The sequence below is a fragment of the Camelina sativa genome, chromosome 15, assembly GCF_000633955.1.
Source record: "Camelina sativa cultivar DH55 chromosome 15, Cs, whole genome shotgun sequence".
In the NCBI taxonomy this organism is placed as follows: domain Eukaryota; kingdom Viridiplantae; phylum Streptophyta; class Magnoliopsida; order Brassicales; family Brassicaceae; genus Camelina; species Camelina sativa.
The window spans coordinates 4,474,013-4,494,700 of record NC_025699.1 but is presented as its reverse complement, the minus strand read 5'-3'; the positions used below and the strand labels follow the sequence as shown (position 1 = coordinate 4,494,700).

At 35.1% G+C, this 20,688-nt stretch overlaps 5 protein-coding genes and 1 pseudogene across 9 annotated transcripts; 3 read left to right on the top strand and 3 right to left on the bottom strand.

Annotated features, from left to right (window-relative positions):
* LOC109129060 (receptor-like protein 12) lies at positions 137-2,307 on the bottom strand. Its single transcript, XM_019236625.1, has 3 exons — positions 2,296-2,307; positions 1,037-2,230; positions 137-769 (listed from the first exon to the last, which is right to left on the bottom strand). Exons 1-3 carry the CDS (start codon positions 2,305-2,307, stop codon positions 137-139), a joined length of 1,839 nt encoding a protein of 612 aa, XP_019092170.1.
* LOC104748119 lies at positions 2,371-3,186 on the bottom strand (annotated as a pseudogene).
* Positions 4,070-5,894, top strand: LOC104745269 (hydroxyacylglutathione hydrolase cytoplasmic-like). Of its 2 annotated transcripts, XM_010466471.2 has the most exons (7): positions 4,075-4,183; positions 4,291-4,413; positions 4,550-4,711; positions 4,795-4,873; positions 5,069-5,182; positions 5,285-5,461; positions 5,614-5,894. In XM_010466471.2, exons 1-7 carry the CDS (start codon positions 4,137-4,139, stop codon positions 5,686-5,688), a joined length of 777 nt encoding a protein of 258 aa, XP_010464773.1. In that variant the 5' UTR covers positions 4,075-4,136; the 3' UTR covers positions 5,689-5,894. The 2 variants fall into 2 exon arrangements, with proteins under 2 accessions (XP_010464772.1, XP_010464773.1); XM_010466470.2 differs by having other exon boundaries at positions 4,070-4,413.
* On the top strand, positions 5,956-8,478 carry LOC104745270 (2-hydroxy-6-oxo-6-phenylhexa-2,4-dienoate hydrolase-like). 2 transcript variants are annotated; one of them, XM_010466472.2, is made up of 7 exons: positions 5,956-6,155; positions 6,310-6,528; positions 6,759-7,209; positions 7,299-7,596; positions 7,705-7,803; positions 7,905-8,028; positions 8,125-8,478. In XM_010466472.2, the coding sequence occupies exons 1-7, from the start codon at positions 6,074-6,076 to the stop codon at positions 8,352-8,354; spliced, it is 1,503 nt and encodes a 500-aa protein (XP_010464774.1). In that variant the 5' UTR covers positions 5,956-6,073; the 3' UTR covers positions 8,355-8,478. The 2 variants fall into 2 exon arrangements, with proteins under 2 accessions (XP_010464774.1, XP_019092922.1); XM_019237377.1 differs by lacking the exon at positions 5,956-6,155 and having other exon boundaries at positions 6,427-6,528; positions 6,751-7,209.
* Positions 14,490-17,102, bottom strand: LOC104745268 (probable mediator of RNA polymerase II transcription subunit 26a). The gene is made up of 10 exons (XM_010466469.2): positions 17,017-17,102; positions 16,445-16,849; positions 16,296-16,364; positions 16,111-16,193; positions 15,759-15,811; positions 15,553-15,674; positions 15,412-15,439; positions 15,044-15,318; positions 14,871-14,952; positions 14,490-14,789 (listed from the first exon to the last, which is right to left on the bottom strand). Exons 2-10 carry the CDS (start codon positions 16,832-16,834, stop codon positions 14,698-14,700), a joined length of 1,194 nt encoding a protein of 397 aa, XP_010464771.1. The 5' UTR covers positions 16,835-16,849; positions 17,017-17,102; the 3' UTR covers positions 14,490-14,697.
* LOC104745266 (probable E3 ubiquitin-protein ligase RHC1A) lies at positions 17,649-19,249 on the top strand. Of its 3 annotated transcripts, XM_010466465.2 has the most exons (3): positions 17,649-17,992; positions 18,360-18,419; positions 18,492-19,249. In XM_010466465.2, exon 3 carries the CDS (start codon positions 18,496-18,498, stop codon positions 19,063-19,065), a length of 570 nt encoding a protein of 189 aa, XP_010464767.1. In that variant the 5' UTR covers positions 17,649-17,992; positions 18,360-18,419; positions 18,492-18,495; the 3' UTR covers positions 19,066-19,249. The 3 variants fall into 3 exon arrangements, with proteins under 3 accessions (XP_010464767.1, XP_010464766.1, XP_010464765.1); XM_010466464.2 differs by lacking the exon at positions 18,360-18,419 and having other exon boundaries at positions 17,650-17,795; XM_010466463.2 differs by lacking the exon at positions 18,360-18,419 and having other exon boundaries at positions 17,650-17,992.

Here is a 20,688-nt window from a genome sequence, read left to right as displayed (position 1 = left end):
TAGTTGTTTCATTAGTTATTTTCTTATTATTAATTATTGTTTCATTTTCATAAAAATATGATTAAATTTTAAAACAAATTTGAAAATCTAACTTTTAAACAAAATGAAAAAGCCAGAATGACGTAGTATGCTTCATTCAATGGTTCCCCATAGATGAAGGGATGCGGCCAGCGAAAGCATTGTTTGCCAAGTTAAGCACACGAAGCTCTTTCAATAGACCGATGGACTTTGGAATCTTTCCTTCAAATTTGTTTCCTGAAAAATCGATTGCTGTGTAGATTGTGAGGATACGTACCAGCTCCATCTCTACACCTTTATTCATCAAAACCATTGAATCATGGTAATACCCTGATGTATCTTCCATGTAACTGATGACATTCGACTGATCTTCGTTTGTCTCAAGTGATGACATTGCAGTCCACTTGGAAAAGTAATCTGATGGCAAAGTTCCATCGAAGTGATTATGTGATATGTCGATGATTCGCAACTGAGGGAACGAGGCTTGATGTATTGGTCCATGGAATGCATTTGAGCGAAGGACAAGAACTTGTAGCTTTTGTAGAGAACCCAACCAGAACGGAAACGTGTCGTTGATTCTGTTGCTTTCCACGTTCAAAACTTCAAGAGTTGAGAATCGGTTCAAAGGTCTTGGAAGCTTTCCCACAAGTAGGTTATGACCAACGTCAAACGACCTTAGACTTTCAAATATATGCTTTGGAAGACCTCCGCTAAGATTATTCTGACGAAGGTTTAGATCTGAAAGATTTCTCTTGAGATTTCCCAAACAATGAGGAATTGAACCACTGAAGTTGTTTTCAGATAAATCGAGAGTGTTTAGAGAATGCAACTCACATATGAAAGAAGGAATCTTTCCGGNTCAATGGTTCCCCATAGATGAAGGGATGCGGCCAGCGAAAGCATTGTTTGCCAAGTTAAGCACACGAAGCTCTTTCAATAGACCGATGGACTTTGGAATCTTTCCTTCAAATTTGTTTCCTGAAAAATCGATTGCTGTGTAGATTGTGAGGATACGTACCAGCTCCATCTCTACACCTTTATTCATCAAAACCATTGAATCATGGTAATACCCTGATGTATCTTCCATGTAACTGATGACATTCGACTGATCTTCGTTTGTCTCAAGTGATGACATTGCAGTCCACTTGGAAAAGTAATCTGATGGCAAAGTTCCATCGAAGTGATTATGTGATATGTCGATGATTCGCAACTGAGGGAACGAGGCTTGATGTATTGGTCCATGGAATGCATTTGAGCGAAGGACAAGAACTTGTAGCTTTTGTAGAGAACCCAACCAGAACGGAAACGTGTCGTTGATTCTGTTGCTTTCCACGTTCAAAACTTCAAGAGTTGAGAATCGGTTCAAAGGTCTTGGAAGCTTTCCCACAAGTAGGTTATGACCAACGTCAAACGACCTTAGACTTTCAAATATATGCTTTGGAAGACCTCCGCTAAGATTATTCTGACGAAGGTTTAGATCTGAAAGATTTCTCTTGAGATTTCCCAAACAATGAGGAATTGAACCACTGAAGTTGTTTTCAGATAAATCGAGAGTGTTTAGAGAATGCAACTCACATATGAAAGAAGGAATCTTTCCGGTGAAGTTGTTGTTGGAGCCAAGCAAGTGCCTCATAGATGGTTTCCGGACAGAGGATAGTGCTTGTTTCTTTTTTGATCTTTGAAAACCGATGAAAGTATTGTTTGAAAGATTCACGTACGTCAAATTTGGTAGAGTCCATAACCAGGCAGGGACTTGACCTTCGATTTTGTTGTTGGAGATGTCCAATAGCGTCACTTCATATTGGGTTCTTAGGAGCTCTGGAAACTCGGTGATACCGCAGCCTGACAAGTACAAAGAATCTATCTCCTGTGAAAGGGGATTTGAAACTGAACTCTTGTTTGTTGTTGAAACATGGTTGCCTGAGAGATCTACTTCATAGAGGCTTTTGGAATATGATAAGATATCATTCAAGTCAATCGTAGTGGTGGTGTTCAAATAGGATAGGTAAAGACTTTCAAGTGACTTGAGAGGAGAGAAGATACTAAAGTCAACTGGGCGGCCTTGGGTGTCGAAATGAGAAAGGTCAAGTATTTCAAGGTTGACAAATTTGGAAATGGATTTTGGGATTGGCCCTTTGAAGTTGTTACTTCCAAGGGATAAATATTCTAGGTTAGATGGTGAAGTGATATTAGGAGGAAGTGCGCCACTGAACTGATTTTCCGAGATATCGAAATCCAACAACCCTGTCAAATTCAGTAGTACAATCGGAAAGTTGCCACTAAGCTCATTGCCACCAACAAAAAATATGGTCAGGTGGTTTAGATTGCCAAAAGAAGATGGGATTTCACCAACGAGATTGTTTTCCAAAAGGCCGAGATCGGTGAGTTGAGTAAGCTTTCCAATGGAAGATGGAATTTCACCAGAGAATTGATTAAAATAAAGCCGGAGAAAGGTGAGTTGAGTTAAGTTTCCAATGGAAAATGGAATCCGACCACTGAAATGATTTCCCAAAAGGGCTAAGTCTAATAAGATTAGAAAGGTTTCCAATGGAATCTGGGATTTGGCCAGTAAAATCGTTACCTGAAAGCTCAAGAGTGGTGAGTTTTGAGTAAGATTTCCAATTGAAGACGGGATTTGGCCATTAAGATCGTTAGATGAAAGGTAAACAGTGGTGAGATGAAAAAGTTTTCCAATCGAAGAAGGGATTGGACCATTAAAAGCATTATATGAAAGGTCAAGAGTGGTTAGAAAAGGAAGGTTTTGAAGACTGCTATTGGAATGTAACCGGCCATGGAGAAAGCTGCAGCTAAGGTCTAGCTCGATCACATCTCCGGACTTGGCATTGCACGTGATACCCTCCCAACTACAACAGTCACTGTTATTCCCCCATGACTCCGTCTTCGGATGAGGTTTAATGCCATACAGGTATTTACAATCAAGATTAGGCTTCCCAATATGAAACTCGTTTTTTGAAAGCGACAAGTGCATCCCTTTGTTCGGGACGACACAGAAAATGCCTAGTAATAGGAATAGCCGCAAGCACGTCTTCGAAATAACAAATGAAAAAGAAAATAAAAGAAAGAGTTACATGAGGAATGATACTCGTCGAGTTCCAAAAGCCTTTCATGTGAATTTTCTTGAATCAAAAATAATGAAGAAGACTGGAAACTGTGAGATGGTAAATAATTAACATGGTTTCGTGGTCTCTTTTATAAACAGAATAATAATACATTCTACCCCACAAGGTTAATAAATCCAACACAGCTTGACTGACTTCATTTTTTAAAATGCAAAGACTTAAAAAGAGTCTTTACATTTGACTGACTTCGTTTTTTCTTACTTTTATTTAACGTATAGAAAACTTCAAAAGACAAGTTGTTTGTTCCATTATAATCTCAGGAGCTTGTGGGCAAAATTAGAATGTACTTTGTACTATATTTCAACACCCAAATTATGAAATGTTCGTCGAAGAGGCAAGCCTCCGATGTTCATGAACTAGCGGATGAGTTGCAGATTCCATGTACTATTGATCGGAAACCTCAATGGGTTTATACACCTTTGTAGAATTACTTGTTCCTCGATCTATATCTCAATTTTTAATATATAGATCATTAAATCGTACGTTTTCATAAAAAAAAAAAAAAGATAACTCTTTGATAGATACTTAGATAATGAATAATGATACTCCGTTTGCAGATCAAGAACCATTGAGATTTATGAAAACGATTATCTTTGACATCTTCAAGACATCTGCAACTCATCGGCTACTTTTCAAAACATATTCCTTGATCGAAATCTTCTTGGTGTTTGAATTAAGTTTGATTCCAAAAATTATATATGCATATGTAAGTGTTTTATGTATATATTATGTGCACTTTCGTTCTACTGTAAAAATTTAACATAGTTGGATACAGTTTAAAAGTCAGCAAGGAATTCACAAGGCCAATGTTTCGATTCGATTTTGGTTCGGTTTACAGTTACAGAATTTGTTTTGGTTTGTTCCGGTTCAAACCGGTTCTGGTGAACCGAATTCGATAACTTCTAGTTTTAGTAGAGTGAGATGAAATGATGATTCAGGCGGTTGAGGAATACAACGATCAATCGAAGGAAGAAGACGATGAAGATCTTCCACGTTCCTTGTCTAGACGACAACTACTCTTATCTGTGATCTATTTCGTTTCTCTTTCTTCCTTCTTCGTTTCTTCTTTATCTGATTCGGTTTATCATCAATTTCTGGATTTGTTTCTTCTTCTTTTTTTTTTGTTGACCAGGATAATCGATGAGAGCACCGGAGACGCGGCGGTTGTGGATCCAGTTGATCCGGAGAAAGTGATCGCATCAGCTGAGGAGCACCAGGTTAAGATCAAGTTCGTACTCACCACGCATCATCACTGGTAAAAAAAAAAACCTAACATTCATCCCTCTAGTTCGCTACTAGTCGATAATGATTCATCAACATCAACAATTCAACCTTAGTAGAACCATAAAAATACTTACTCTTTGATTGGTTGGTTGATGTGATGATAAAAGGGATCATGCTGGTGGAAACGAGAAGATAAAGCAATTGGTGCCTGGGATCAAAGTATATGGAGGTTCTCTGGATAAGGTGAAAGGATGTACTGATGCTGTTGATAATGGTGACAAGTTGTCTTTGGGTCAGGATGTCAACATTTGTGCTCTCCACACCCCTTGGTATGTTCCTCTTTTCATGGCTTTAGATGCATTTAATCTTAACTTTGATTTGATTGACTTAAGTCATTTCTCTCTTGTTACAGCCACACCAAGGGTCACATTAGTTATTATGTGACTGGTAAAGTAGGAGAAACCCCAGCTGTATTCACCGGAGATACACTTGTAAGTAGTAACATAACGCTGGATCCTCTTGTTCTCCCCTAACATCTTCGACTCATGCTCTGACAAATCTATTAATGGTTTCACATTATTTACACACACACACACACACACACGAATCTTAACACTTTTTTGTCTTGTGTTCTACCAAATTATGAATCTCTATTACTAATTCCAGTTTACTTTGACCCTATACAGTTTGTTGCTGGATGTGGGAAGTTTTTTGAAGGGACAGCTGAACAGATGCATCAGTCGTTGTGTGTGACCCTGGCTGCATTACCTAAACCGACACAGGTTTACTGCGGCCATGAGGTAAATATATCAACAGCTTTAATATGTCTTTTGAGTTCTTAACTCATAAAATGAATGCCTATAGAACTGAATAGCCCGCTATTCATTTCTTATGATTCTTAGTACACCGTTAAGAATTTGGAATTTGCTCTAACTGTGGAACCAAACAACGAGAAGATACAGCAGAAGTTATCATGGGCTCGTCAACAGCGCCAAGCAAATCTTCCCACAATCCCTTCAACACTAGAGGAAGAGCTCGAAACTAATCCATTTATGCGCGTCGATAAGCCAGAGATACAGGTTACTACTAACTCTATTCAGTTCACGTTCTCTGAACAAGGCTAGATTACTTGTGTGCAGGCTCTTGTTTATTTGGTTTTGATCAGTTATCACTAGATATTGAAACTTTACTCTTGTCGCATCTTGGGATCAAAATTGTTATTTTTTTGCAGGAGAAACTTGGTTGCAAGTCGCCAATTGATACACTCAGGGAAATCCGGAACAAGAAAGATCAGTGGAAGGGCTGATAAATGGAGAGCTTCTTTCTTGCATATGCTTTTTGTATGTTGTGGTCAGTGAAGTGATCCTGTAAAAGGTGTATGAACCGAATCGGTCATCTTTATATTCTGTGTGAAACTGATAACCGGTTTGATAAACCAAAATCGTACCGACCTGTAACCTTGCACCCTTTTTGAGTTCCCAGTTTATTGTGGATAATTTACTGTCTCCACCATTGAATGTTTTCCTCATGATTTTTTTTTTCCGTTTTAGAGAATATGTGGAAATCAAACTAATTGGTTCGATTGGAGAATTAAGACATGGTGGTAAGTTACAACCACCCCACGGCGATACAATTGAGACTTGAAGAAACTTCGAATACATTATCATGCTCCATATTACTGCCAAGTGGCAATGAATAGAGATGAGAATGGGTTTTTACGTTTAGGTCCTTTTTCTTCATCCAGAGATCGTTATTTGTCCAATAGATTGAAAGGTGAGAACTGGAGAAGCCAGAACTTCACCATACTTTTTTGTTTTTTTTGTCAACAAGATTTCAACAAGACACTGTACATCTCCTACCTTTCAGTATATTTCAGAAAAATCTGAACAAATCTTCTTACATTTTTTTAAGTTATCTTTCTTTGTAGGAACGATGAATATAATAAACACCAAATGCATCATCTTTTTGAACCAACCAAAGCAGATGCTCTTACCTCCCGCTTCCTTGTCTCTCAACGACAAGCTTACTCTATATTCCTCTAGAACCCATTTTCAGATGTCTCGTCTGATCTCCATCCAACCCTCTCGCCGTCTCATCGTCTCCAATGCTGCTTCTTCTTCTCCTTCTCTCTCTGGCGGCTTCCAAGGTACTAATCCTAAACACATCCAAAAAGATTGTTACTTTCTTTCTAATTTCTACTCAAAATCATCTTGTTTCTTCATAATTCGTGTTCAGTAACCATATTGATGTTTATGGGTTTTCACCTATAAGATTCAGTACTTCTGCTCAATTTGAAACATTTTGAGCTTCTTGTTTCAATTGGATGATCTATTAGATTGACTTTTGTGTTTCTTTTAATTTATTTGAGTAATTTAGATGCTGGAGGCCAGAGTAAAGAGGAGATGGAAGCTGAAACAGAACAGGACCCAATGAACTTGGCTGATCCAGACAGCTGTTTCTGTGAGTTTCAAGGTGTTCATATACACCACAAAGTTTTTGATCCACAGACACTCTCTGATGATGTTTCAACCACAAGCCTCGATGCTCAAGAAACACGAAAAACAGACTTCCCCATGATTCTATTGCACGGCTTCGGCGCTTCTGTGTTCTCCTGGAACAGAGTTATGAAGCCTCTGGCTCGGCTTGTCCGTTCTAAAGTTCTAGCCTTTGATAGACCAGCATTTGGCTTGACTTCTCGGATTTTTCACCCGTTTAGTGGTACTACCAATGATGCAAAACCTTTGAATCCCTACTCCATGGTGTATTCCGTGCTCACTACGCTCTACTTCATCGATTTTCTAGCTGCCGAGAAGGCCATTCTTGTGGGGTAAGTTATTAGGTTCCATATACTTGTACTTGCATTTGTTTGTTAAGTAGTGCCACCATAAGCTGAGATTGTTTTTCATATGGCTCTAGGCATTCTGCAGGTTGCCTTGTAGCTGTAGATTCTTACTTTGAAGCTCCTGAGCGTGTTGCTGCTCTCATTCTAGTTGCTCCAGCTATATTCGCTCCTCGTCCTGTGGTTGCAACTGATGCTGGAGATAACCGAGGCAAAGAAGCTTCCTCGAGCAATTTTCTAGGGACTATAGTTGAGTTGACCAAAGTCGTTATAAGAGCAATTTTAAGAGCGGTAACAGGGATGGCGAATATGCTTAATTCTCTATACAAGAAAGCTTTAGCAGCTTTCCTCAGATCCTTTATTGGAGTAATGCTGGTACTGCCTTTATCTCATCTTCATATGTTCTTAGACAAAGCAAAGAGTGGTCTAGAACCTCTAAATGATCTTACTTGATGTGTTTTAAGGTGTTTGTTTTTTCGTTAGGTGAGAATGGCTATCAATAAATTCGGAGTAACAGCTGTTAGAAACGCTTGGTATGACTCAAAACAAGTGACGGATCACGTCGTGCAGGGTTACACAAAGGTAAAAACAATTTTGGTGTTTTCAGGTTTTATTTATATCTTCTGCATTGTCATGTTACATGCTTGAAAATTTGATTTGCATTTGTTGCAAAAACAAAACAGCCTCTAAAAGCCAAGGGATGGGACAAAGCTCTTGTGGAATTCACCGTCGCTACAATAACAGATACTAATGGCTCAGAGAAAAAACCTCCATTGTCTAAAAGACTACAAGAAATCAAATGCCCCGGTAACTTCTCCTTTTATTCAAACCTATAGTTTCGTGTAGATTAATGTATTTTATATGTCTGAACCAATGATTTAACACCATATTTCTTGGTAATAGTTCTGATTGTGACTGGAGATACGGACCGGATTGTGCCAGCATGGAACGCAGAGAAGCTGGCACGAGCCATACCGGGATCAGTGTTTGAAGTAATTAAGAAATGCGGTCATCTTCCTCAAGAGGAAAAGCCAGATGAGTTCATATCTATTGTTGCAAAGTTTCTAGAGAATGCTTTTGGAGGGTCACAACAACAAGAAGTGAACGTAAAGTTTCAAGGCATTGTATCATGAAATGAAACTATTTTTATAGCTCAATCAAAACTTGGGGTTGGTAAAGAATCTTGATGTTATTAGACCTAAAGAAACAAGGTAAGACCAGATAATATAGAAAAACCTAGATACATTGATTCTTTAACAGACTGGTTTATAAGCGAGAACAAATACAACGAAATGAAGCTCTAAATAGCAAACACGAAATAATTATTTGATTAGCAGTAAAAAATCTTGTTCACAAAGAAGATGATGATACAAGAAACAAGTCAAAGAGCATATTGCAAATGGAACTACTTAATAATAATAATCTCTTTCTTTCCTTTTGCTCGTTGGTTGATTCGTCTAAGTTGCACCAAACTTGGAACATACGAACAGAACAAAAGTGGGTAACAATCTTTATATTTTTTCAAAAGTATCCAAGAATCCGGAGGTAAATCTCCGAATTTCACAGATATGAGATATTCCTCTTCTCCAACAATGTAAGCTGCATATCTCTCCAACCATTGAGATCCGATGGAATTGAAAACCATAGCGACTTTCTTCTCTACGTCAATGAAGAAGCTCCGAAAGTGACCCATGTTACCACATTAGGTTCAATCTTAGTTGTCATCCATATCTCCATTCCTGAATTGGAGCGTTGTTTTAAGACAGCGAGTTGCTCTTCTCTAACACAAGATAGAGTCACATCTTCTAAACCACACATGCAAGAGTGAAAGGGCAAAGGAAGGCGGCCCGGTACAAATCTCTCTGCTGTGAAATCGAAACAGAGTAAAAGCACTTCAACGTAACTTGGTTTTGACGGTTCCTTTATTTTTTTGGTTCCTGAGCAAAGAAGTAAGTATTTCCCTACAAGGACACGCCTCTTTTGATGGTACTTGTGTATGGGTTGGATCCACCTGGTTTGCTCTAAATACGGATTCCAAACCACGCGCCACCTGTTGTCTTTGATGACGCAGAACAATAAGCCATCCCAATGAAAGACGTTAAATACCTCAACTCGGTTGAGTATATTTGCTCGCTTTATACATGGACCAATTACAAAGTCGTCCTTGCTGCGGAGTCCTTGGATATCAAATTTTCATTGAATAAACCCTAGAATCCATCACCATGAACCCAAGATGCTGTTTCCTTGTTTTCTCAATTATCTGGTTTCTTGATAAATAGTTCCATGCTTTACAAGTATATCGTGCTACACTCAGAGATTTTAATGGAACTCTAGAGAATATCTCCTCTACCAAATCCCCTGGAAGGTCACACATTCTCGTCAGAAAAAGGCAGTTGAACTTATGAAGTCTGCTGGTAGTCCATCAAGTACAGTATATAGATCAGGAGATGCTCTTACCCAACTTTTAGGTCCTGATAATCTTGGTCAATGAGGGCAATGGGTAGAAACATGAACAAAACCAAACTATCTTGTTTCCAAATGAAGCATAAGATTTTTACTGAAATGCAAGAGAATCAAATACATCTCCAGCAAACAGTCCATGAGCTACGAGATGAGATTGACAAACTAAAGAATCAGGTTAGCTAGAGGCTTTCTTTTTGTTTGGTTAACTGCTATATTATTATATGTTCGAATTAATAACTTTTTATATATGTTACAGAGACTAGAAACTGAGACTGGTGAAAACTCAGCAGCAAGAGTAAGTATTGTAATTTATTAGTAAGTATACAGATTTTTTTATAATTACTTAGAATATGACATGTTTTTATTCTACTAACTATTTTGTAGAGTGTGAACAAAGGATCACAACCTAAGTGTGTCTTGATTGATTGGGCTGGTGATTATGCAAACGTTGCTGAGGGACGCATTATTTCTTCTGATCCAAAGGATATGGTGAATAACAGTCCATTAGGCCTTTACGATCTTAAAGTACTTGTTGAGACTGCTACTATACCAGAAGCATCCCTTTGGAGACCTGCTCATCAAATTTTCACAATTGAGAACGCTGTTGGGCATATGATTGCCTGGCCTGCCAAAAAGTGTGTTAATCTAGAACAGGAGCTGCAGCAAGATGATATTGCAACACTGGTAAAGGTTTTTTTTACTTTGTCATGACTTGATTAGTATCAGTTAACATAGTTAGGTTATTGACACAATGTGTTTGACAGGGTACAAAGAAAGATTCATTGAACAAATGCAAACTACTCGACTTGTCGAATAATGATGTAGTTGTTGCTGAATGACGTTGGCTATCAAAAGATCCAAAGGCATTGGTGAATGGACTTCCAATCGGACCAAAGGCTGTTAAAGTATTTGTTGATGAGGTGCATCAGTCCGAGACATTTATATGGAGGGCTACGATGGAAGTGACATACCTTGAGGACTGTTTACTGTCTTTTGTTGCATGGCCTTATTGCAAAGTTGTATTTGAAAACACCAACACAGATGGAGCATGTCAGAAATCTCCAGTTCATAAATCTGCATCAATTGATCAATCAGGAGAAAAATCAGCAGCAACAAAGACGAAGTCTACATCATCAGGTCAAAAATCTGCAGCAACATCAAAGGAGAAATCATCTGCAGCAGATCCTAAATCAGGAGAGAAGTCTCTAACAAAAGGTTCAAATCTCCTTCAACTGAAATTGAACTAACTTCACAATCCCCTCTTCGGAGATCTCTAGTAAATAACAACACATGTTATGTATTTATTATAGTTAGTATTCTCTCTTTATTAAATGGTTTATATTGTAAACATGTTAGAGGAAAAACATAGGTGGAGGTATGAAGGAAAATCAGAAGTGTAAGCTGATGGATATTAGCGGAAAGAAGCGGATTGTTGCTGAGGGACGTGTTTATAAAACTGACCCGGAGCATAAGGTCCACTCTGTTACATTGGGTCCTAATGCTGCTAGTGTTTGGATTGAAAAAGTGAAGGTAGATGATGCAGCAGTCTGGAAGACATCAGATGAGATCGAGTTTATGAGAGATGCACTTGGTTCACCTATCGCTTGGCCAACTGATAAATTGGTTGTCTATTGACTAGTAGAAACTGAGGTAAGTGTTAGAAATTGATGATTGTGAGTTGAGTATACATGTTATGCAGATGTTATTACAAAACTAATGATGAAAGAAATTTTCTTTGCAGGGAGTGAATCAACTTTGGTCCAGATAGTCTAACTAGCTACTTTTGTTTAGTTTAAGAATATGTTAAAGAACTATGTGTTTTGGATTCAGACTAATGTTTTATGCTATATTGGTTTTAGACTTATGTTGCTTCTTTTGGATTCAGACTTACGTTGCTTCTTTTGGATTCAGACATGTTTTATGGTTTCAGACTTATGTTATATGGTGTTTTGGATTCAGACTTGTGTAGTGAAGGATTTATATTTTATTAATTATATAAATTAATAATTAAACAAATAATAAATTAGAATTATAACTTCCATTGTTCTAAATGTAATTTCCATCACTTCTCTCCCTATATATACTCATTCTCTTATTCTCTTAGTCTCTCATTCTTTCATTTTATTGTATAAGTTAAAAAATCAGTTCAAATATCATCGAGTTTATATGATATGTATATCTTACATTGTTTACTTTTAATGTTTTAAAAGGTTTATCTCCATTGTCTATATTAGATTAACATCTAATAAGTTATTATTTTTTCATACTCTTCTACAATATTCACCACACAATAAGTCATGAAATTGTTGACAAAAAAAAAGTCATGAAGTTGAAAAGATTCATCTCTAATTCTCTATTATGTACTCTGATTATCTCACATATTCATGTATCATTTTTAATCATTTGTAAAGATCAATATAATAATATTTAAAGATCAATACAATTATCCATTTATAAAGTCTATTTTGTTTAAAGTCTATAAACTCTATTTATAAAGTATATTTTGTTTTGTGATCCAATAGATAAATATGTAAAGATCAATATAATATTTTTTTATTTAAAATTTGATGTTTTTGAAAACAAAAAGAACTTCAATTAAAAAAAATTGGTCTTTGTGATTTAAGAAAAATGAAAAAATTATCCCAAAAAGAAATCATATTTAACTGGAAATGAAATATAGAAAACAATATAATTTATCACCATTTAACTAAATCCTCCAAAGATGAAACTATTAATATGAAATCTAGCACTATAAATTAAATTGATGAGTGAAAAACAAAAAACAAAACCAAAAAGATAGAAGTTCTCCTTGGGGTTTTAAAAAATATTTGGAATGAAGTTCATAAAATTTTATAAGAAAACTAATTTAGTTTGTCACTTCAAAAGTAATATTTCAATTTGAAAATTTTGTGTGATTGTTGAGTTTATATCAACAAAACAACCAAATCATGTGTAAGTTAAAATTTTGAGCCTCTTAGTATTCCTTTTCCTTAAGTCAAAACAAATTCAAAATATTTATATATATTAAATCACAAATTAAAAAACATTTAATCTTGACATTTAACTCACATATTAATATAAAATTGAAATCATATAAATTATGCATTAACTATATTTCTCCACTCAATTGTATTAAAACAAATAATAAATTAGAATTGTAACTCTCACTTTTCTAAATATAATTTTTTATCACTTCTCTTCATATAAATACTCATTCTTTCATTCTTTCATCTTTTTCCACTATATCTCTTTTTTTTTTTTTGGTGTTTTTTTGTTATTGTTGTTTTATGGGTTAAAAAAATTAATTCAAATATCATTGTAAACACATAATTCTAAATTTTAGTTTTAAAGTTTGTATGATATGTATATCTTACATTGTTTAATATATATATATATATATATATATATATATATATAAGGTTTCACTCTCTCCTTATTGGTTCATTTAGCATTTAATTTCTAAAAGAATCATATTTATTTTTCATTAAATAAAAATATAAAAATGTACATTAATCTATACTTTAAATCCACACTTTACTACTACATTGTAACTGAAATTACATAAATTATGAATTAACTATTTTTTCCATTCATTTTCATTCAAACACACTATAAATTATAATTAACTCTTCTATTTAAATAATTTTAGAAATGTAACTTTCATTCCTTGAAATCCTATAAATTACTATTCTCACATCATTATCCACCATATCTCACATTCTAAATATTTTTTTTGTTTTGTTTATATTCTTGCATGGATTCAAAACTCATGGTAAGAATGTGATTATATATTTTGTTAATTTATCTTATATTTTGTTCAATTTTATTTGTTTGTTTTTATGTATGTCTTCCTTCCTTCTTTGTCTTCTTATTATTTTCAATTTTCAATTATATATATAATAAAATTTTGGTGGCTGTAAGATTCAACAACACTAATTTCGATCAAAGCCCAATGAGGAAATAAGCTAAAGAAATCATCTTCATTCATGTATATTTATTTTATTTTCCTAAAGTATGCAATATTTTAACAAAATAAACAATTATAATAGAATTATTAAGTCAATTTTTTTTAACTCTCTCTTACCTCCAAGAAAATTTGTAGTACATTTTTTGGTATACTCATCATTATATTTAATTTTTGTGACCCAAAATATACTTATATAAAGATCATTATAATGTTTATTTAATTCAAAATTTTGTAATTTAATGATTTTGTATATAATTTTTTTTTTGATATTCTATTTCCAAAATTTGACTACAAAGAGGAAAATATTAGAATTTAACCTAGCAATATAGCTTAAATTAAGGTGAATATAAAAGAGATTAAAAATTAAATAAATCTTTGGGATAATAGCATTTAATGTGCTATAAATGTTCATTTTTCTTGTAGGGAATATAGAATTGGAACCATATACAAGGTGTAAAAGAAACTGAAAAAATCTTACCTTTAAGGGCATTTGATCAAGAAGAACTGCAATAGCAAGAGAGGGGAACTCGAAATTTTGACATCAGCTGACGTAGTTCGAATCGCATTACCCAGAAACTTCATAAAACCTTCAATTATCATAGTTCTTGGTATCATCAGACCGATACGCGTCTTCATCTCTGAAAAGTATATTTTAGTTAAAACATCCTATATTTTAAAAGGAGGGAGTATATCTTATTAGATCCAAAGTGAGAAGATAACAAAAGCGAGACGCTGTCGTTATGTAATTGTTAATTACTAATTGTTTCTAACACTTGTAAGCTGTGAAAGTGCCCCGGTAAGACCTGTCTTTTTTTTTTCCTTGGTAAAACAAGAAGAATGTACAGTATAACAAAGGATTATTCATTTATCACAATTATGAGGGTCTCTTGTCATAAAACCGGACCAAATCGGATATTCACTGAACCAGACAAAAGAAAAGAGCGTCCTAAGTTTATGTTGGATCTGTCAATGCACTTCTGTTGTATAATAACGTTTTTGAATGGTCATAGTAATTGTATAAATAGATCATCCGAAGAAAAAGGGAATTATCTTCGTGCGGGTCTCTTGAGTTGCGGTTTATGAACTTTACTTTGCTTTGGGATAGTTTCCAGTACTTGTATCGTCCGCTGTCTCTTGGCTGTTGAAATTCAAATGAGCATTAAGAATGTATTGAATTAAAGAGTGGAACTATTGAAATCTTTAAGAGAACTAAACTAACCATTCTCATGATGTTGGTAGCTCTCTTGGAGTCTCCGCTTTGCAAACTCAAACTTTGTGTCTGGATCCAGAGCTTTTAGTTTCTGAATAGAGACAAGAAACAAAGACAGTTGCTATTAGAAACAAAACAAAAAAATCAAACAACACAGCTTCATTAACCCTTAAGACACTCACATCTCGTTGTTGTTGTTGTCCAGCTAGTTTCCGCTTTTGCTCAGCAACAGCAAGCGGTTTTCTTTGTACCATTTGTTCTCTACTTTGCTTTGGTTGTCTTCTAGGCTCACCAACATCGATGGCTGAGTGCTTTATAGGTCTAACATCAGCTTCTTCTCTCCTCATCTGTTGATCCTTGTTGGACCTCCCTACCACACTGGCTTCATTTGTAGGTCTCCTCCTCGGGATACTCTGCAATTTTCTTTCAGGTTCTGACTCCACACTGTGACGAGGATCTGAAAACATTCACCACCATGAGTGTCAATATATATATATAAGGGAAGAGTTTCACAGTAGAGAACAGAGTACCAAAGAGTGTACTAACTCACTTCCATCGCAATCCAAGCAATCTAAGATCTTCGAGTGACACAAGACATTAGCAAACAAGAACAAGTAGAAGAAACTTGTCAGGGTAACATATCGATTATGCCCGAGATGAAAAATGACGAGGGAGAAAGATGCTAACAAACCTGAGAGAGTTCAAATCCGTTGGGTTCAGGAGCATAGATATCTAAATCATGTGGAGGAGAAGGAAAGGTTTCTTCTTCATCAATAACTGAAAGGTTTACAGACTCTGGCGTCCCTTCAGCGCCTGCAAGAGCCAAATTACTAAGAATCTAGAACAAAACCTGCTCTCAGTGACTAGCGAACAAGGAGGAGAGAGCTATTTAATTACCAGCAATTTCCTTTGGGGTGTTCATCCATTGGTCCACCAGCTTCTTCCACTCTCTGTGCCATCCCATATATAAAAACATTTCAATCTTTACAACGGGAGACAGAAAGTGCAGAAGAGTAAACGTTCTAAGTAAACTACCAAACTAGCACAAAAACAGCTTCCTAATGATCAACCAAAGGCCCTTCTAATGACATCCTACAAAGGCAGCCAGGTTTGCATCTAAATCAAAACAGCAGAGGTCGATTCTCTTGGAACCATTTAACCAAAGTTTAACGCACATCACAAATGCAAAGAGTATTTGAAAAAAAGGTGAAACTAAAGCACAAGATTAAAAAAAAAAAAAAACTCATACGCGAAAAGAGTCTTTGCAAGTTTGCTAATCTTATCAGAACTATGTCTCCTCAAACCATTAACAGCCTTTCCAATCTCAGTATCCTGCAAGAACGAAAAAAAACAAAAAAACCCTCAAATCATCACTCCATAGCATCTAACTTATACCATCACACATTATCATCAGAAACAACACAGAACACAAACCTTAAGCATATCCACATTCATAGTCATAGACTCAAGCTTTCTCAGACATTCAAGTAACACAGAATCTGGCTGCAAAATCAAGATTTTTCACATTAACCAACGAAACAGATTATGATATAACTCAAAGCAAAAGGAGATAATATAAAAACCTCATCTTCTTTGTTCAACAAGATATTTTTAATCCTAATGACTTCATCAACAATCACAGTATCATCATCATCATCATCATCCTCTTCAATAATCTGATTCTTCTTGTTCAATTTCCTCACATCTTCAACTTTATCCACCACCGTCGTCATAGGACAATGCTCGAACTCCTCTTGGTCTCCAGGAATCGAAACCTCGAGGTGGTGGTGGCGGCGGCGGCTCAGTCTATAAGAAAACAAAAGCTCGGCGATACTATCTCTCTTAGACTTGAACTCATTGGGATAATCTGAAGCAGCGACCATAATGGCATTATCAATAATCCCAAATATATCAGAATCTCCTCGCCGGAAATATTCCCTCCAGTCATCCAACGATTCCGATCGTTTCATCATTCTCTCTCTCTCCGCCTGATAATAAAAACCCTAATTAATTTAATTCTACTTTGATATCTTTACGGATTCAATCAGTCAATGCCTGTAATATCAAATAAAGAACTTTCCCGAGAAAATTAAAAAAGGAATTAAAAGAAACAGAGAGATTGAGAGAGCCAAATTAAACAGGAAGAAGACACAACTTGTTGGAGGAGGAACACAGCTTTGACGTTTAACTTCTCCACTTTAAAAAAAAAAAAAAAAAACTCACAAATTTATTTCTAATTTGACTGTATATAATAAGCTTATTACTAGATGATTAATAGAACGATCTCATTAATTTAGTTGTTTATTAAATAGGACTATACATGTGTTGTCTTATTATAGTAGTAATGTTGTAATAATGACACCTTGATTAAGAAAAATATTAACACATGGGATTAGTATTACAAAATAATATGGGATATATTTTGTGTTTTTTTTTTTAAAAAAAAAAAAAAAAATTATTATTATGTTTCACAATTCTGTGAACACTTTTCAAATAAGTAACACATGTCAGTCCTGATATACAAACAATGTCATCTCTCAATGTTAATGTTAGTGAATGAATACGTCAAAAGTAACAAATGTCATTTTTTATTAAAAGAAAAGTAGCAAATGTCATAGTCTAGATAACGCGTATAGGTGTCATGATATTATGTGTTTTTTAGTCCCACAATTTTATTCACTGATTTGCTGGTTTAATTTCTGGTTAGTTTCGTGTTTTGACTCTTCTGTTAAGTGTCAGCCACATGTTCCCTTTTACTTACTTGAAGATGTCTTTGATCTTTCGTCGTCAAATATATTATCCTCTTGACTCTATTTTGCGTAAAAGACTTTTCTTCCTCCAGAAGTTTCCTTTTTCTTCTATATTAAATCTTCTTTCGCACTTGTAGATTCACGAGTTTGTCGGATAGATCCATCTTTAGTTTTTTTTACTCGGGTAAGCAAAGATTTGATTCGTTTTGTTTCACCAATCACAAAGTTATGTTTATGCAGTTATCAAAAAAAAAAGTTATGTTTATGCTCCATATATACAGTCCATAGCTTAATCTTTTGACCCATGATATTTGTTTTTACATAAAATTTTTGGTTCTATAGACCATCTAATCGATTTCTTGTCTTTTACAAAAGTTGAAGGTAAGTAGTATAGTAGTATATGATTATATGAATCATGAATCTAGTGGCTTCTTGTTATCACCAGTTTGTAATCAGTGACGTATGTATTGAGAAATCATACTTACAAGCAACCTTATAAGATTTTTCTTGCGTTTTCTTGATCTGTCTTGTTTGTATTTGTTAATACATTAGTGTTTTGTGCATCTTTCAATTTGTGCTCCTAGTGTTTGTATTTTGGATATGGGCAAGTTGTTTAGGGTTATATCTTATATCTGAAAAGTGGAAACCATTATTTTCTTATAACCAAAAAGTTTCCAACTCTTCACTCATAATCACTTTGAATTTAGTTCATTACCCAACTTCGAAAATTTGGACTTGTGATCTTCAGGCTTGCTCAGTTAGGAATGTTTACCTAGTACACCACAAGAGTTGCACACGATGGTTCATGGTTGGTTGTCATCTTTTGCTATGAACGGTCCTTGACAATGATTTGATGAAAAAATAATATATTCTTTCGCAGATCCATGACCACGACCAGCCGTAAAAACACACATTGGTGTAACACTTGTAGACGAGGAGTCCGTCTTCAAGGAGAGGGCAGAAGAGGAGGAGCTTGCATTCACTGTGGTGACACCTTTCTTGAAAGGCTATATGAGAACGTGGAACTAAGCCCTTTTGATTTCTTTGGTTTAGCCTTTGAAGAAGCTCGTAACCGTGGCAACAACAGAAGATCGGTTCTTGGAGGAGACCAACTAAGTTTCGAAGAGCTTTTTAACCGGCTCTCAGCACAAGACCGTCGTGGTCCTCCTCCAGCGTCACTAACCGCGATCAGCTCGTTGCAAAAGATCAAAATTAGGCAGAAGCATCTCGGTTTGGATCCGTATTGTCCGGTTTGCCAAGACCGGTTTGAAATCGGATCAGACGCAAGAAAGATGCCGTGTAAACATGTCTACCACTCGGAATGTATAGCCCCGTGGTTAGTCCAGCGTAATTCTTGCCCGGTGTGTCGCAAAGAACTGCCACAAGACCGGAATAATGGCTGGAAAAGGCCATTGATGTATCTGTGGCCGTTCAGGTCTTCTGGTTTGGCCTAAACCCACAATGGATCACCTTTCCACTGAGATGCTTTTGTATTATAATCCATGTTAGTATATACTGTTATTTTTTTCTAAATGTGGCTTTTCAACATGTAGGTTTTGTAGCTACATTGTAGTCTTACTCTTATGTAATGTATTAAAATACATTTGTTTATTTTGTACTATAAACAATTTTGAATAATTTCTTTTTTGAAAAAATGGATCATTCATAGTTTATATAATGTTAAACTTAAAATTTTATTAGAATTGAACGATGATCAAATGATACTGATCAAAGCTTTCTAAGGATCACCATCTTAAACAAGAATCAAATGGTACTCGTTAAAGAAGAGTCGCCACTTCTCAAGGGCATGGGCAAAAATAGATGCATTAGCCGTAGATGGAGTCACTCCCCTCATGTTTGCTTGTACTACCGGAAAAATTGAGTGTGTTGATGTAAGTTCAGTTCTTTTTCTTAAAGGATCTCCGCAACTTTTAGGAAGAAAGGGAAATATCTAATCTCCAATATGTTTTTGATCACAACTTCTACAGTAGAAAGCTGCTAATGTGAATGCTTAGATCTGAATAATCTTATATTTTAATATGTATTTACTTGCATCATTAAACTTAACCATCATGTATATTTCAAGCTTATGTTTTTATGATTTTAATATGTATTTACTTGAATGATGCTTAATTTTTCGTCGATGAAATATGTTTTTAATTAAAAAAAATTCTATTAAGGTAATATCTTCCTTGACGAGAAGGCAACATTGTCAGAGGAGGTAATTCACAAAAAAATATCGTTTGAATGCGGAAAAATTGCTATCCCATTGCAAAGTACATCATACGCCCTTCCACAGTTCCACCCAATTTGGCTGAGGTGACCAAGGAAATCAAGAAATCAACCTTTTTCTTCATCTTGAGACGCCTCTCTAAACGAAAAGAGAGAGACTCCATAATGTAAGCGTAAAATGTGTTTGTATAAGATAATATTTAATAAATTATATAAACAATTTGGAATAATAATGTTTGGTTAGAAGTTTGTCAGTACAATTAATTTGGACAGTTTGAGAAAAGATGGGTGTCACGAGTCTATACAATTTTTAAACAAATTTTAGAATAATTAATGTATCAAACCAATTATCCAATATGAATGATTTCGATTGGATATATATTTTTTTTTCGTAACATAATTTCTTTTCTTTCTTTTTCTATAGGTTATAATGTTAACTAAAGTTTTTAATAGAATTGATCCATACGGGTCTCATGGTAGTTCGAAGTCTTCAACACTCTTCTGTCGGTGGTCTTACCCAAAACGACCAACTCTTTTTTAACTTTTTTCCAGCTTCCAAGGTGTGTAAATGTGAACGTACAAATTATCATAATTAATAATACAGTATCAAATCTAAGGAAAATGAAAGTGAATTTAAGAAAGTGTATATGTGGAAATTAATTTTTATTAAGAAATATATACATTTAGAGAGAAAAACCCTCACAAACAATACCCAAAAACCCAATCTCTGTTTTTTTCTTTTTGTGAAGACAAATAATAAATACTTTTTTTATAATCTGAAATCAGAAAAATTCACTTCACTCTCTGCGTTTTTGCGATTTTTTTTTTTTTTTTTTTTTTTTTTT